Genomic DNA, 14514 nt, shown 5'->3' on the forward strand with positions numbered 1-14514 from the left:
TGAGGAAGTGGCTCTGGTTATTTGCTTCTGTACCAGGTCGGGAGGGTAGTTACGGGATGCGAAAGCTGTTTTCAGGTTGTTGGTGTAATGGTTCAGGGATTCAGGACTGGAGCAGATTCGTTTGCCACGAAGACCTAGGCTGTAGGGAATGGACCGTTTGAAGTGGAATGGGTGGCAGCTGTCATAATGGAGGTACTGTTGTTTGTTGGTGGGTTTGATGTGGATGGACGTGTGAAGCTGGCCATTGGACATATGGAGGTCAGCATCAAGGAAAGTGGCGTGTGATTTGGAGTAGGACCAGGTGAATCTGATGGAACCGAAGGAGTTGAAGTTGGAGAGGAAATTCTGGAGTTCTTCTTCACTGTGAGTCCAGATCATGAAGATGTCATCAATAAATCTGTACCAAACTTTGGGTTGGCAGGCCTGGGTAACCAAGAAGGCCTCCTCTAGGCGACCCATGAATAGGTTGACGTACAAGGGGGCTATCCTGGGGCCCATGGCTGTTCCCTTTAATTGTTGGTATGTCTGGCCTTCAAAAGTGAAGAAGTTGTGGGTCAGGATGAAGCTAGCTAAGGTGATGAGGAAAGAGGTTTTAGGTAGGGTGGCAGGTGATCGGCGTGAAAGGAAGTGCTCCATCGCAGCAAGGCCCTGGACGTGTGGAATATTTGTGTATAAGGAAGTGGCATCAATGGTTACAAGGATGGTTTCCGGGGGTAACAGATTGGGTAAGGATTCCAGGCGTTCGAGAAAGTGGTTGGTGTCTTTGATGAAGGATGGGAGACTGCATGTAATGGGTTGAAGGTGTTGATCTACGTAGGCAGAGATACGTTCTGTGGGGGCTTGGTAACTAGCTACAATGGGGCGGCCGGGATGATTGGGTTTGTGAATTTTAGGTAGAAGGTAGGGGTGCGGGGTGTGGGTGGGGTCAGGAGGTTGATGGAGTTAGGTGAAAGGTTTTGTAGGGGGCCTAAGGTTCTGAGGATTCCTTGAAGCTCCGCCTGGACATCAGGAATGGGGATTACCTTGGCAAACTTTGTATGTAGTGTTGTCTGAAAGCTGACGCAGTCCCTCAGCCACACACTCCCGACGATCAAGTACCACGGTCGTGGAACCCTTGTCCGCCGGAAGAATGACTATGGTTCGGTCAGCCTTCAGATCACGGATAGCTTGGGCTTCAGCAGTGGTGATGTTGGGAGTAGGATTAAGGTTTTGTAAGAAGGATTGAGAAACAAGGCTGGAAGTCAGAAATTCCTGGAAGTTTTGGAGAGGGTGATTTTGAGGAAGAGGAGATGGGTCCCGCTGTGTTGGAGGACGGAACTGTTCCAGGCAGGGTTCAATTTGGATAGTGTCTTGGGGAGTTGGATCATCAGGAGTAGGATTACGATCATTTTTCTTCATGGCAAAGTGATATTTCCAGCAGAGAGTACGAGTGTAGGACAGTAAATCTTTGACGAGGGCTGTTTGGTTGAATTTGGGAGTGGGGCTGAAGGTGAGGCCTTTGGATAGGACAGAGGTTTTGGATTGGGAGAGAGGTTTGGAGGAAAGATTAACTACTGAATTGGGGTGTTGTGGTTCCAGATTGTGTTGATTGGAATTTTGAGGTTTTGGGGGGAGTGGATCTGGAAGTGGGAGATTGAGTAGATGGGAGAGACTGGGTTTGTGTGCGATGAGAGGAGGTTGAGGTTTGCTGGAAAGGTTGCGAAGGGTGAGTGAGTTGCCTTTCCGGAGGTGGGAAACTAGGAGATTGGATAATTTTTTGAGGTGGAGGGTGGCATACTGTTCTAATTTGTGGTTGGCCTGTAGGAGGATGCTTTGAACAGCCAGCATGGATGTGGGAGAGGAAAGATTGAGGACTTTTATTAAGGATAGGAGTTGACGGGTGTGTTCATTGGCTGAGTTGATGTGTAGGCGAAGGATTAGGTGGATGAGGGCAATGGATTGTTCAGTTTGGAACTGGTATAGGGACTGATGGAAAGAAGGGTTGCAGCCAGAGATGGGAACTTTAAGTGTGAGGCCATTGGCGGTAATGCCAAATGTCAGACAAGCCTGAGAAAATAAAATATGGGAGTGTAATCTGGCTAGGGTGAAGGCATGTTTGCGGAGGGAATGTAAATAAAACTTAATGGGGTCGTTGTGGGGGTGTTGTGAGGGTGACATGGTATTAGAAGGTTGAAAGTGTAACATGAGGCTGAAATGAAAATGAAAAAAAAAAATATATATATGGGGAGAGATAAAGGTGAACTAGAAAGCAACTGGAGATCTGGTGTGAAAAAAGGCGAAAAAGTGTTGGTTAAAGCTGGGCTGTGTTGATCCTGTGGTGAACTTGGGTTGGTAGACAATGATGTGCATAAAGGTTATGTGGTTGTGTTGCCGCCAAAACACGTTAAAGGGTGGAGAAATTCGTGAAAATTGCGAAACTATGTGTAAATGTATTAAAAGGAGTCGTTTTGTGGTGGCAGATTATGAGAATGAGGCTAACAATTGTCTGACGAACTCGGGACCTTTGCCTTTCGCAGGCAAGTGCTCTACCATCTGAGCTACCGAAGCACGACTCACGCCCGGTCTCACAGCTTTACTTCTGCCAGTATCTGCCAGTTTCATATCAGTGCACACTCCGCTACAGAGTGAAAATCTCATTCTGGTAACATCCCCCAGGCTGTGGCTAAGCCATGTCTCCGCTATATCCTTTCTTTCAGGAGTGCTAGTTCTGCAAGGTTCGCAGGAGAGCTTCTGTAAAGTTTGGAAGGTAGGAGACGATATACTGGCAGAAGTAAAGCTGTGAGACTGGGCGTGAGTCGTGCTTCGGTAGCTCAGATGGTAGAGCACTTGCCCGCGAAAGGCAAAGGTCCCGAGTTCGAGTCTCGGTCGGGCACACAGTTTTAATCTGCCAGGAAGTTTCATATCAGCGTACACTCCGCTGCAGAGTGAAAATCTCATTCTGTTAAATCAGTTAGATGAGAGACACGACGAAAGAAAGTTGCAGATCTCTCGTGACAACAGCAACTAGGACAGATTCATCAAATATCGTCAGATTGCTCTTCTTAAGCTCAGTCAATTTCCCCATCCACTCAGAATCCGACAATAAATTGTACTCGTCCTTGTGAAATTTATTATAATGGGCTTCAATACTAAACATCCGCTGACCAGCGAGAATACTGCCATATATTAAAAATTTCGAATTTTCACGTTTTTGCACAAAAAAAAAGATTCTCCCATTACTTTTTAAAAGATAGCAAATCTCCACTTCTCCGTTTCCTTGTTTCACTCTGCATTTTCCGGTTCTTGAAATACATCATTCACTACGTAGTGGTCACTTCGCATCAGTGTCCGCGACTTTTAGCCTGGCACTACACTGCCGCAACCTGCCGGCTGTTGCCACTGTCCCATTCGACGATTGCACACGAGCAGCACACGTGCAGCGCAGTGCGCTCATGAGCCGCGTGCAACGTTTGCCCGCCCCTGCTCTAGATCCTGAAGATTGGTAGCAGTGATTGAGGACAGAGCAAAACTGTAGCTTCTGAGCTTTCTTTCAAATTTACATTTTATACAGTGTACATTTTATACAGTGTACATTTTATACAGTGTACAGAAATGCAGTAAGCCATCATTTAATAAGCTTGTGATGTCAATTAGGGAAGTAAACTCAGTTTTTCAAGTCTTTTTCTTTCATCAGGCCTAAAACAGTGCTTTAATGGTGGTAAACATATGAATTGTGGCTCATAAGAAAAGCATTAAACAATAACAGCAATGGTGACAAAGTATGTCATTAAACACATGTTCGCATGTGGTTTAACCATGTAGCTGCTGTGATGTTTTTAGTTTAATTTAACATGTTCATCAATTTTTGCTTTTTTCTGGGTGAACACAAAGGATGCGCTCTCAAAAACGCTTGTATTGAACATATAAATTGTTGTTTTAACATCTCAGAAAACAGCTCTATTGCCTTGTGTACCCAGATACACTATGTGATCAAAGGATCCGGACACCTGGCTGAAGATGACTTAAAAGTTCGTGGCGCCCTCCATCGGTAATGCTGGAATTCAATATGATGTTGGCCCACTCTTAGCCTTGATGACAGCTTCCACTCTCCGCAGGCATACGTTCAATCAGGTGCTGGAAGGTTTCTTGGGGAATGGCAGCCCATTCTTCACGGAGTGTTGCACTGAGGAGAGATATCGATGTTGGTTGGTGAGGCCTGGCATGAAGTTGGCATTCCAAAACATCCCAAAGGTGTTCTATAGGATCCAGGTCAGGACTCTGCGCAGGCCAGTCCATTACAGGGATGTTATTGTCATGTAACCACTCCGCCACAGGCTGTGCATTATGAACAGGTGCTCAATCGTGTTGAAAGATGTAATCGCTTCCCCGAATTGCTCTTAAACAGTGAGAAGCAAGAAGGTGCTTAAAATGTCAATGTAGGCATCTGCTGTGGTAGGGCCATACAAAACAACAAGGGGTGCAAGCTCCCTCCATGAAAAACACAACCACACCATAGCCACGCCACCTCCGAATTTTACTGTTGGCATTACACACGCTGGCAGATGATGTTACTGGGCATTAGCCATACCTACACTCTGGTGTCGGATCGTCACATTGTGTACTGTGATTCGTCACTCCACACAACGTTTTTCCAATGCTCAGTTGGCCAATGTTTATGCTCCTTACACCAAGTGAGGTGTCATTTGGCATTTACCAGCGTGATGTGTGGCTAATGAGCAGCCGCTCGACCACGAAATCCAAGTTTTCTCACCTCCCGCCAAACTGTCATAGTACTTGCAGTGGATCCTGATGTAGTTTGGAATTCCCGTATGATGGTCTGGATAGATGTCTGCCTATTACACATTACAACCCTCTTCAACTATTAGCAGCCACTTTCAGTCAACAGACTAGGTCGGCCGGTACACTTTTGTGCTGTACATGTCCCTTCACTTTTTCCACTTCACTATTGCATTGGAAACAGTGGATCTAGGGATGTTTAGGGGTGTGGAAATCTTGCATATAGATGTATGACACAAGTGACATCCAATTCCCTGAACATGTTTGAAGTCCGTGAGTTCCGCGGAGTGCCCCATTCTGCTCTCTCACGATGTCTAATGACTACTTAGGTCGCTGATGTGGAGTATATGGCAGTAGATGGTAGCACAGTGCACCTAATATGAAAAAAATGTATGTTTTTGGGGGTGTCCGGATACTTTTTTATCACATAGTGTACCAGCTTCAATTTTTTGATGAGTTTTTACTTGCTGTTACACATCTTTGATACTTTAAGAACTGATGAAATTCGTTACGACAAATTATGGTACAAACATTGTATTTTAGATTTAATTTCCTTCAACTTAGACAGCTGGTATATGAAGTATCGGGGAAGATTGCAACTTTTAATCACACATGCCAATAACGTGTTTTTGCGCATATTTTTGGGGGTTTTTAGAATTTTCCTCAATTTTGTGTCTTTTAAGTGCGGACCACACGAAAACGTAATACGTCATTTGGTAGTGATTAAATTGTTTTTACTATGGTGGTACATGTTGTGAAATTGTTTTTATTATGGTGGTACATGTTGTGCAGTAGTGTAAGCCAAGCCTCAATTAAAATGCAGAACAGGTTTGTTTTTGTGGTCATGTCATGTGTTTTATTCAGTTAGGAAAGCTGAAACACAATGCTGTGTATGATTTTGAATGGTTTATCAACAGAAATTCATCTCATTGTGGTGAAGGCATATAAGGAACCTGTTCTTTCATTTTTAGAAGCTAAGAAATGCGGTACTGAATCAAATGTGCCTGTAGTACTGTTGATGACGTATAAGAAGTATGCTGCAAAACTGCAACCACAACAACAGTAAACTGTATAATATGGTATTGGACTGTTACCAGTTAACAGTACACAAAGTACTTGATGGCATAACCATGCAAGAAGAAAGTGTGTGGTATAAAAATTAACTCGGGGAAAACTGTATGCTAGATGAGTGCTGACAAATGCTGGCAAAAGAAAATATATATTTGAAATTCGTTGGGGGTGCAGTAAAAAGAAACCAACTGATTTTGTGTGCACGAGAAGTGAAATCCACCACTTATGCCAAACATGAGATGGCAGTCAAAGCGGTGGGCAAAAATGGATTACTATTGTAACCCTCACGCTCGAAATGCTTCAAACAGCAAAGTGTCAGTAATGCAAAACGGAGGGCCATAGCTCAAAACTTCATGTGAGCTGTAATGTGGGTTAATGATGGAATGTTGGCACCAAATTTCATCATGATTCTGCCCAGTGCCACCGTGAACATTAAAGCAATGAGAAATTTCTAACAGCCCCTCTTACCCATTTTACCCCTTCTTTTGATGCCTTCGCAATGGAGGGTGGAAACGCAAATCCAGTGCTGAAATCGTGCAGTTTACTTGTGGATGGCTGAGGAAAACATTTAAGGCACCTCACCTCTCAGAATTGACACAAAAAGGCATAAAGGGTGTCAGTGAAACAACCCCTTTCCCTTGAGCATTGAATGCTGTACATTTTGTGGTCGAAAATGTCAGTTCTCAGTGCAATGAACAACAGGAAGATGTTCTACCTTTAACATTGCCGACACCCTTGGACATTTCAACCCTTATCTAAGAACATTGTGGGGCTGCATCCCCACTGAATGTGATCACACCCCTTTGGAGTGCAGTGTGACTGGAGTTTTTGCTCTCGTTTACAGGTTAGAACCACCAGGGAATGTTCAGAAATATTCGACTAAATCTGAACATGAACCCAAGCAAGAAAGGGTGCTTATACTTTTCCTACCATCCTGAGGCATGATCATTGGTGAGTGCAACATTAACCTGCTCGTGATTAAAATGGCAAAGGTGCCTCTAAAACCCCTCAGCTCAGTAACACCCTTGGTGCCACCCATACAACTTTGGAGCAAGTTGCAAATGTACCTTTCAGCCAATTTAGGCTGCTGGCTGCTGTAGTGCCTGAAGGTATACAAACCCCACCCAAGGTGTATTGAAGAGGTTTGCTAACCCTCAGGCACTAAATCAGCTGCTAGGCTGAATGAGTTGTTGATGTTTCTGGCAGGTAAATTTGTAATGTGGCCAGAAATGGTATGCGATTGACATCGAGGGTGTTGCTGAACAGGAGGTAGGAGGGGGTCTTGGAGGCCCCATTTTCCATTTTATTTGTGCCCATATTAATGTTACACTCTCCCTTAATCACACCCAGGAGAGGAGAAGACATGTGGGCTAAAATAGCATAAGTAGCCTTTGCTGCTTTGTATCACATTCATATTTTTTTGAATGGTTTTGACCAGTACTAAGTGGTTCCAACCTGCACATGGGAGCAAAAATGGTTACGCTGCACTACAAAAGGGTGTGATAACATTCAATGGAGATGTAGCCTCGCAATGTCCTTAGAGAAGAGATGAAACGTACAAGGGTGTGAGCAGTGTCAAAGACTGTCAAGAACACCTTATTGCTCATCGCACTGCGATCTGTTGTTTTAAAATGCGAAATGACTGGGGAATCAATGCCAAAGACATGGGTGGTTTCGTTGATGCCCTTTAGGCATCCCCCCTGAGGCCTTCTTGTGTTGATTCTGTCAGTGGTGTGTCCGAAATGATTTCCTTGGCTACCCATAAGAAAACAACGTGATCTCAATGCTGGGTGTCATGGTTATGACCTCCCTCACAGAGACATCGAAAGAAAGGGTGAAATGTAGGTAAGAGGGGCTGTGTCGACCTTCTCATTGTGGGATGCATCCACAGTAGTATTGGGTGGAATTGTGGTGAAATTTGGTGCCAATGTGACATCGTTAAACCACTGTACAGCTCACATGAACTTCTGAACTGTTGCTCTTTCTGTCTGAGGCAATGCTGAGCCCAATTGTGACGTCACAGAGTGCCAAGCGTTTGCATCATTACAGAGGAAGGTTGTAGGCACCTTTGAGCCAAATTTCAAACTTGTATGTTATAATGGGACACAATTACAGGGTTTCAAGAAAGTGATCCTTTTATATAATTGCACAGTGTATATTGTAATATCATAGTTCTAGTAAAATGATAGACTTAGAGCAAGGAAGCATTATGTAAGTACTTATCTACCGTGTTGAAGTGGAAGGTGTTGAAGAGTGCTTCTGTTCAAATATATTTATATTTTATGCAGAAGTCCTAGAAGTTCTGAGATTACTTGTTAATTTTTTCATACTCTCACCTTATTTTGAAGATTTTGCTTAAGGAAAAGTCTTGAAACAACTGTTCTTCTTCTTCTCTCTCTCTCTCTCTCTCTCTCTCTTTTTTTTTTTTTTTTTTTTTTTTTTTTTTTTTTTTTTTTTTTTTTTTTGTACAAACCAACATCATTTCTACTCAATGATCCACTGACTTTCCATGGTTGCAGCAGTGATCCCTTTTATAACGTCTTTATACTGTACAGACCGTTCACTTCTTTATTAAGACTTTAGGTGTAATTTCAGTTTCATAATCCAAATGATTCCAATTAAAGATCCATATTAATAACATTTAACATATAACATTTAAATCGATGTGATTACTGTGATGATTTCATACCAACTTCTATTTCTTTTTGTGGAATTACAGAAGAGTTCACATATAACATATTTCAACACTTTTTCCTATTGAGTTTGGGTTTTGGCACTGCCTATGAGAACCAGAATAAGAATTAGTTCTAACATGCCTCCAATAATCATAATTTTTTGAACTTGATGCCTGTTTTTATGAAAATTGTATAAATTATGTAACATTAACAATTCAGTGTCTTCATATCCATATCCCTTTTATTAATTCATCTATAGAATAATGAATGTAAATAAAGGAAAAATTGCAGAAAAATGAGCATAACTGCATAGCAGTAATGTAATACCGTGAAACAAAATGTTGCAAGATTAGCAACATATTGAAAGATCAGCTATGAAAAATAAAATACTGAAGTGTGCCATGATGTGTGGACCTCATCATCTTTGTTTATATAATAGAGGGAAACATTCCACACGGGAAAAATATATTTAAAAACAAAGATGATGTGACTTACCATACGAAAGCGCTGGCAGGTCGATAGATACACATACAAACACATACATACACTCAAAATTCAAGCTTTCGCAACAAACGGTTGCTTCATCAGGAAAGGGGGAAGGAGAGGGAAAGACGAAAGGATGTGGGTTTTAAGGGAGAGGGTAAGGAGTCATTCCAATCCCGGGAGCGGAAAGACCTTAGGGGGAAAAAAGGACAGGTATACACTCCGCACACACATAGACCATATGCGGATGGATATGTGTGTGTGTGCGCGAGTGTGTACCTGTCCTTTTTTCCCCCTAAGGTAAGTCTTCCTGCTCCCGGGATTGGAATGACTCCTTACCCTCTCCCTTAAAACCCACATCCTTTCGTCTTTCCCTCTCCTTCCCTCTTTCCTGATGAAGCAACGGTTTGTTGTGAAAGCTTGAATTTTGTGTGTATGTTTGTGTTTGTTTGTGTGTCTATCGACCTGCCAGCACTTTCGTTTGGTAAGTCACATAATCTTGTTTTCTTCTTTGCAAAAGCTTTACGGTAAATACTTTTGATGTTCATACTCAGTGGGAACAAATTAAGTTTTCTGATTCTGAGGTGTCTTAGTAGACGTTAGATACTATATCAATAGTTCTGCAGCTTATATAGTCATATTCATGAGGTGTTAAAAGAGATTTGGTCTCATATTTTTACTTCCCAACCAGTACTGCACTTTATATATTCAAACAATTGAAAATCTAAGATTGAATAATGACAATATTATGAAAAGGATAGGTGTGTGTGTGTGTGTGTGTGTGTGTGTGTGTGTGTGTGTGTGTGTGTGTGTGTGTGTTATCTATTTCGGAAGAAGGCGTTCTGGCCGAAAGCTTATGTGTTAAGTAGTCTTTTTGTTGTGCCTGTCAGCGACTCAACATTTCTTCTATATAGTAAGTAGCAATCTATTCTTTTCATAATATTATACTTTTTATATTGGAATTTCTGTTGTTTTATTCAGTATATTTTCTACACTACTTCAGTCTTTCCTTTCTGTTTTGTTATAGATTTTGGTCTCTTATGCTCCTATGCTGTAACTGCTCTTCATCAATGGTTGTTTATTGCCCTCCCTGTCAGTTATAACTTTTTAAGTTTCCAGACCACTTTGGTGATTGTCTTATCCTGTTCATCTTTCCATTCTTTGACCCATGCTTCAGGTAACTTTCTGGTTTGAATTTAGAATATTTTCTCTAAACCTTTGCTCTCTTTTGGTATTTTGATGGATCCATGGATCCTCTGAAGTCAACTAACATTTGTCATTTTTAGATTTGGTTGTTCATATATTGTTACATATATTTAGTATAGAACAGAAGTTGAATAATTTTCCTTCCATCAGTATTTTCATCATTGCTTCAATAAGGAAAAAAGTGTAACCATTTAAGAACAACATAGATTTCCCTTTCCTTCCTTTTTTGCTTCATGTTGTTCGTGGTCTTCTTGCGGAAGCCCTTAGTGAGAAGCTCAAAGTGTCAGATCAGAAGGATGCCCCAATACCAAATCCCAAGAACTTCTGATATGGTCAGCAACAGCCATGGAAACATATATTTTATGAAAAAAAGCCACTTTAGAGTAGCTGCTACTCTTGATTGATAGGAAGAGGTGAAGTGGGAATTTGTTATAGACTTAGTTGTGGGGTACCTATTTTGTTTGTATTTGTGGAAACTTCATTAAAAGTGCTGCTAAAATCTGTGGATTTAAGTTTTAGTGCAACAATTGTTTTCCTTCACATATAGCTGTTAATAAAAATCTCTTCTAAAGTTGTGGTCCTAAACGTGTAACAAAAGTTGGTGCTAAATTTGTAATATTGTTGTTGATGCTCTTAGACTTAACATGTCAGAATGTTTTTGAAACTGAGGTTACATGTAAAATCCAATAGGAAACAATAGAAAGCAATATATCCATACCATTTCTCAAGTGTAAATCTGCTTGCTTTCATTTTCTTGATGTTCCATGTTATGATTAATGTATGTTTGTTATACACTGAGATGACAAAAGCTTTGTGATACCTCCTAATGTGATATTGGACCTCCTTTTGCTCAGTGTAGTGTGGCAATTCAGACTGGCATGGACTCAATAAGTTGTTGCAAGGCTCTTGCAGAAATATTGAGCCATGCTGCCTCTATAGCCCTCCATAGTTATGAAAGTGTTGCCAGTGCAGGACTTTGTGCACAAACATAACCTCTCAGTTACGAGCATGGTTTGAAAAGTTCTCAGAATGGAATAGAAAAAAAAGTACTTACATCATTGAAACATTTTATTTTTCAATGTAGTCTCCTTGTAGATTAATGCACTTGGTCCATCGATGTTCCAGTGCCTTGGTCCAGCTCGAAAATTAGTTTCCTCCAGGCTTGCAAAATAGTTCTCACTCCAGCTATCAATTCTATGTTTCAATTGAATCTTTGTCCACTAAGAAAAATTGCTAGTTTTGGGAAGAGATGCGAGTCTGACAGAGCCATAGATGAATAAGGCAGGTGTGGCAACAATTCATACCTTAGTTCGTGTAATTTTGCCATGGTGAGATGGCACGTGTGTGGGTGCACTTCATGGAAGATCACTTTCTTCCTTGTTAAACCTGATCTTTTTTTCACTTATCTTTTGTTACAATTTGCCCAGGAGGTTATCATAGTATTCTCCAGTAATTGTTTACCCAGTGGGGAGATAACCTACAAACAGAATCCCCTTCACATCTCAGAACACTGATACCATGACCTTTCTCGCTGAAGGAATTGTCTTTGCTTTCTTTGGTGGCGAAGAATCAGCATATTTCCACTGCTTTGACTGTTGTTTTGTCTGTGGGATATAATAGTGCAGCCAGGTTTCATCTGTGGTCACAAACTGGTGCAAAAAATATTGTTTGTTTCTCCTTAAACGGGCCAAACATTGTTCCGATATGTCCATTTTCATGCATTTTTGATCCAGCATCAGGAGTCGAGGCCCTCATCTTGCAGATAATTTTTTTCATTTCTAATTCTTCAGTTAAAATGTGATATACCCTTTCAGATAACATTTGGCAATTTCACACACTTTCAATCAGCAATCCTCCATGACCATTTTGTGCACTTTTGCAATGATTTCTGGGGCAGTGACACATCTTGGCCGACCAGTGCGTGGATCATCATCTAAGCTCTCCTAACCAAATTTAAATTCATTTGTCCATTTGACAACAGCTGAATATGAAGGAGCAGTGTCCTCCAGTGTATTCTGGAAATCAGCATGAAAGTCCTTTGCTTTCATACCTCTCTTTAGGAAGTACTTAATCACTGCCCAAAACTTTTTTTTTTCCATCTTCACAACAACAGAGCCACATCACTGCCATAGCTCTCTCTCAAGAACACTGATGTGGCACGTGTTTACAGGTAACAGTCCAATGAATATCTACAGGCAACAGTCCAATGAATATCATATGAACAACTCGTTTCGCTAACGCTGACCTCTTGTGTTGATTCCGAAAACTTTTCAAATCGCCCTCATATGTCCCATAAGTGTTTCATGGGATTCTTGTCAGGCTATCTGGGTGGCCAAATCATTCACTTGAATTGTCCAGAATTTTCATCACACCAATCGCCAATAGTTGTGGCCCGGTGACGCAACACATTATCATTCATAAAATTTCTCTCATTGTTTGCGAACATGAAGTCCATGAATGGCTGCAAGTGGTCTCCAAGTAGCTGAACATAACAATCTCCAGTCAATGATCCGTTCAATGTAGCCAGCACCAGATTGCACAGTTCCTTGTTGACAACTTGGGTCCATGGCTTCACAGGGTCTGTGCCACGCTTGAACCCTTCATCAGCTCTTACCAACTGAAATAGGGACTCATCTGCTCAGGCCATGGTTATCCAGTCGTCTGTGGTCCAACAGATATGGTCACGAGCCCAGGAGAGGTACTGTAGGTAATGTCATGCTGTTAGGAAAGGCACTTGCACGGGTTATCTGCTGCCATAACCCATTAATGCCAAATTTTACCTCTCTGTCCTAATGGATACATTTGTCATACCTCCCACTTGATTTCTGTGTTTATTTCACGTAGTGTTGCTTGTTTGTTAACACTGACAACGCTATGCAAATGCCATTGCTCTTAGTCATCAAGTGAAGGCCACAGTGACTACTCTGACCAAGGTGAGAGGTAATGTCTTAAATTTGGTACTCTTGTCACTGTGGATCTTGGAATATTGAATTCCATAATGATTTCTAAAATGGAATGTCATGTACGTCTGTATCGAACTACCATTCCACCTTCAAAGTCTGTTAATTCCCATATTTCGGCCATAATCATGTTAGAAATCTTTCCACGTGAGTACAAATGACAGCTCCGCTAATGCACTGCCTCTTTGTACCATGTGTACGCGATACTACCACCATTTCTATATGTGCATATCGTCACCTCAGTGTATATCTGTTCATAAGCTCTACGAATCTGTAAATGAAATGTAATGTTGCTTGTTCTAAATGTAGCTGTGTGCTTTTGCAGGAGGGCTGACTTGAAGGATGAAGTTCCTCTCTTTGTTGACCTGTTGCTAGAACAGGACAAGTCACTCAAGCTGAAGGAACTATGGGTCCAGGATGGTGGATCTGGTTTCTATCCTCCTCCCTCTCTCCAGGCACTGCTCCAGACTTACCTAATCGATGTTTTGGACACAACTGCCAAACATCGCTTTGTGATATATGTATTCCTTGATCTTGCTGAAACACTAGATGACAGGTAAGATTCAAGTAAAACAAGTTTTCAGTGAAAGCAGTTATGGTTGTGGGCTCAGTTTTTGGTAGGAGACTGTAGCCGATGGGATTAGCTGTTAGACATTCCATTTCACATATTAATTACACTAATTGAGGAGTGTTTTTTCAAAACTAGATAAATGCAACAGATACAGTTTTTCATAAAATGAGTTTTTCTGTTTTCACCTAGGTTTAATATTTGAGCACTTGAATTTTCAAAGACTAGTAGATCTCACTGACATTAGTAAAATGTTGTAATGAAACATATTAAAATTTAATTTTTACAACAGTGTATTAGGATGTGATTTTTCCAGTCTTTTTCAAAAGTCAATAAATGCTTATAATTATTGCTGGTATCAGTTACGTTGCCTCATTTAATTCCACATGTTTTTCCACAGTTAATATTTTTATGTCTGTAGTGTTTATTATATGCCTGCATTGTTGTAAAATACATAATTTTGCATATGTTATTGTATACAGCATTTTTTAATTTATAGTTTTTGACTTTATTGAGAGCACAAACAATAATAATGGAAATACAGTGGCATAATACAATAATAGCAGTGATAAACAATGGAAAAACCAGTATGGAATGCAGTAATATAATGAAAAGGAAAGTTGCTGCTCACCATATAGCGGAGATGCTGAGTCACAGATAGGCACAACAAAAATGGCCGAAAGCTGTACTTGTGACAGTCTTTTTGTTGTGCCTATCTGCGACTCAGCATCTCTGCTATATGGTGAGTAGTGCCTTTCCTATACAGAATATTGTA

The 14514-nt window shown here is 41.1% G+C and overlaps 1 protein-coding gene across 1 annotated transcript in view; it reads left to right on the top strand.

Annotated features, from left to right (window-relative positions):
• Positions 1 to 14514, top strand: part of LOC124789141 (protein ELYS) — a 259690-nt gene that overhangs the window by 77619 nt on the left and 167557 nt on the right. The window contains exon 13 of the mRNA XM_047256434.1: positions 13497 to 13727. Coding sequence (XP_047112390.1) covers positions 13497 to 13727 — 231 coding nt within the window. The remainder of the gene's footprint in view (positions 1 to 13496; positions 13728 to 14514) is intronic.

The sequence above is a fragment of the Schistocerca piceifrons genome, chromosome 3 (genome assembly GCF_021461385.2).
Source record: "Schistocerca piceifrons isolate TAMUIC-IGC-003096 chromosome 3, iqSchPice1.1, whole genome shotgun sequence".
NCBI classification, from domain to species: domain Eukaryota; kingdom Metazoa; phylum Arthropoda; class Insecta; order Orthoptera; family Acrididae; genus Schistocerca; species Schistocerca piceifrons.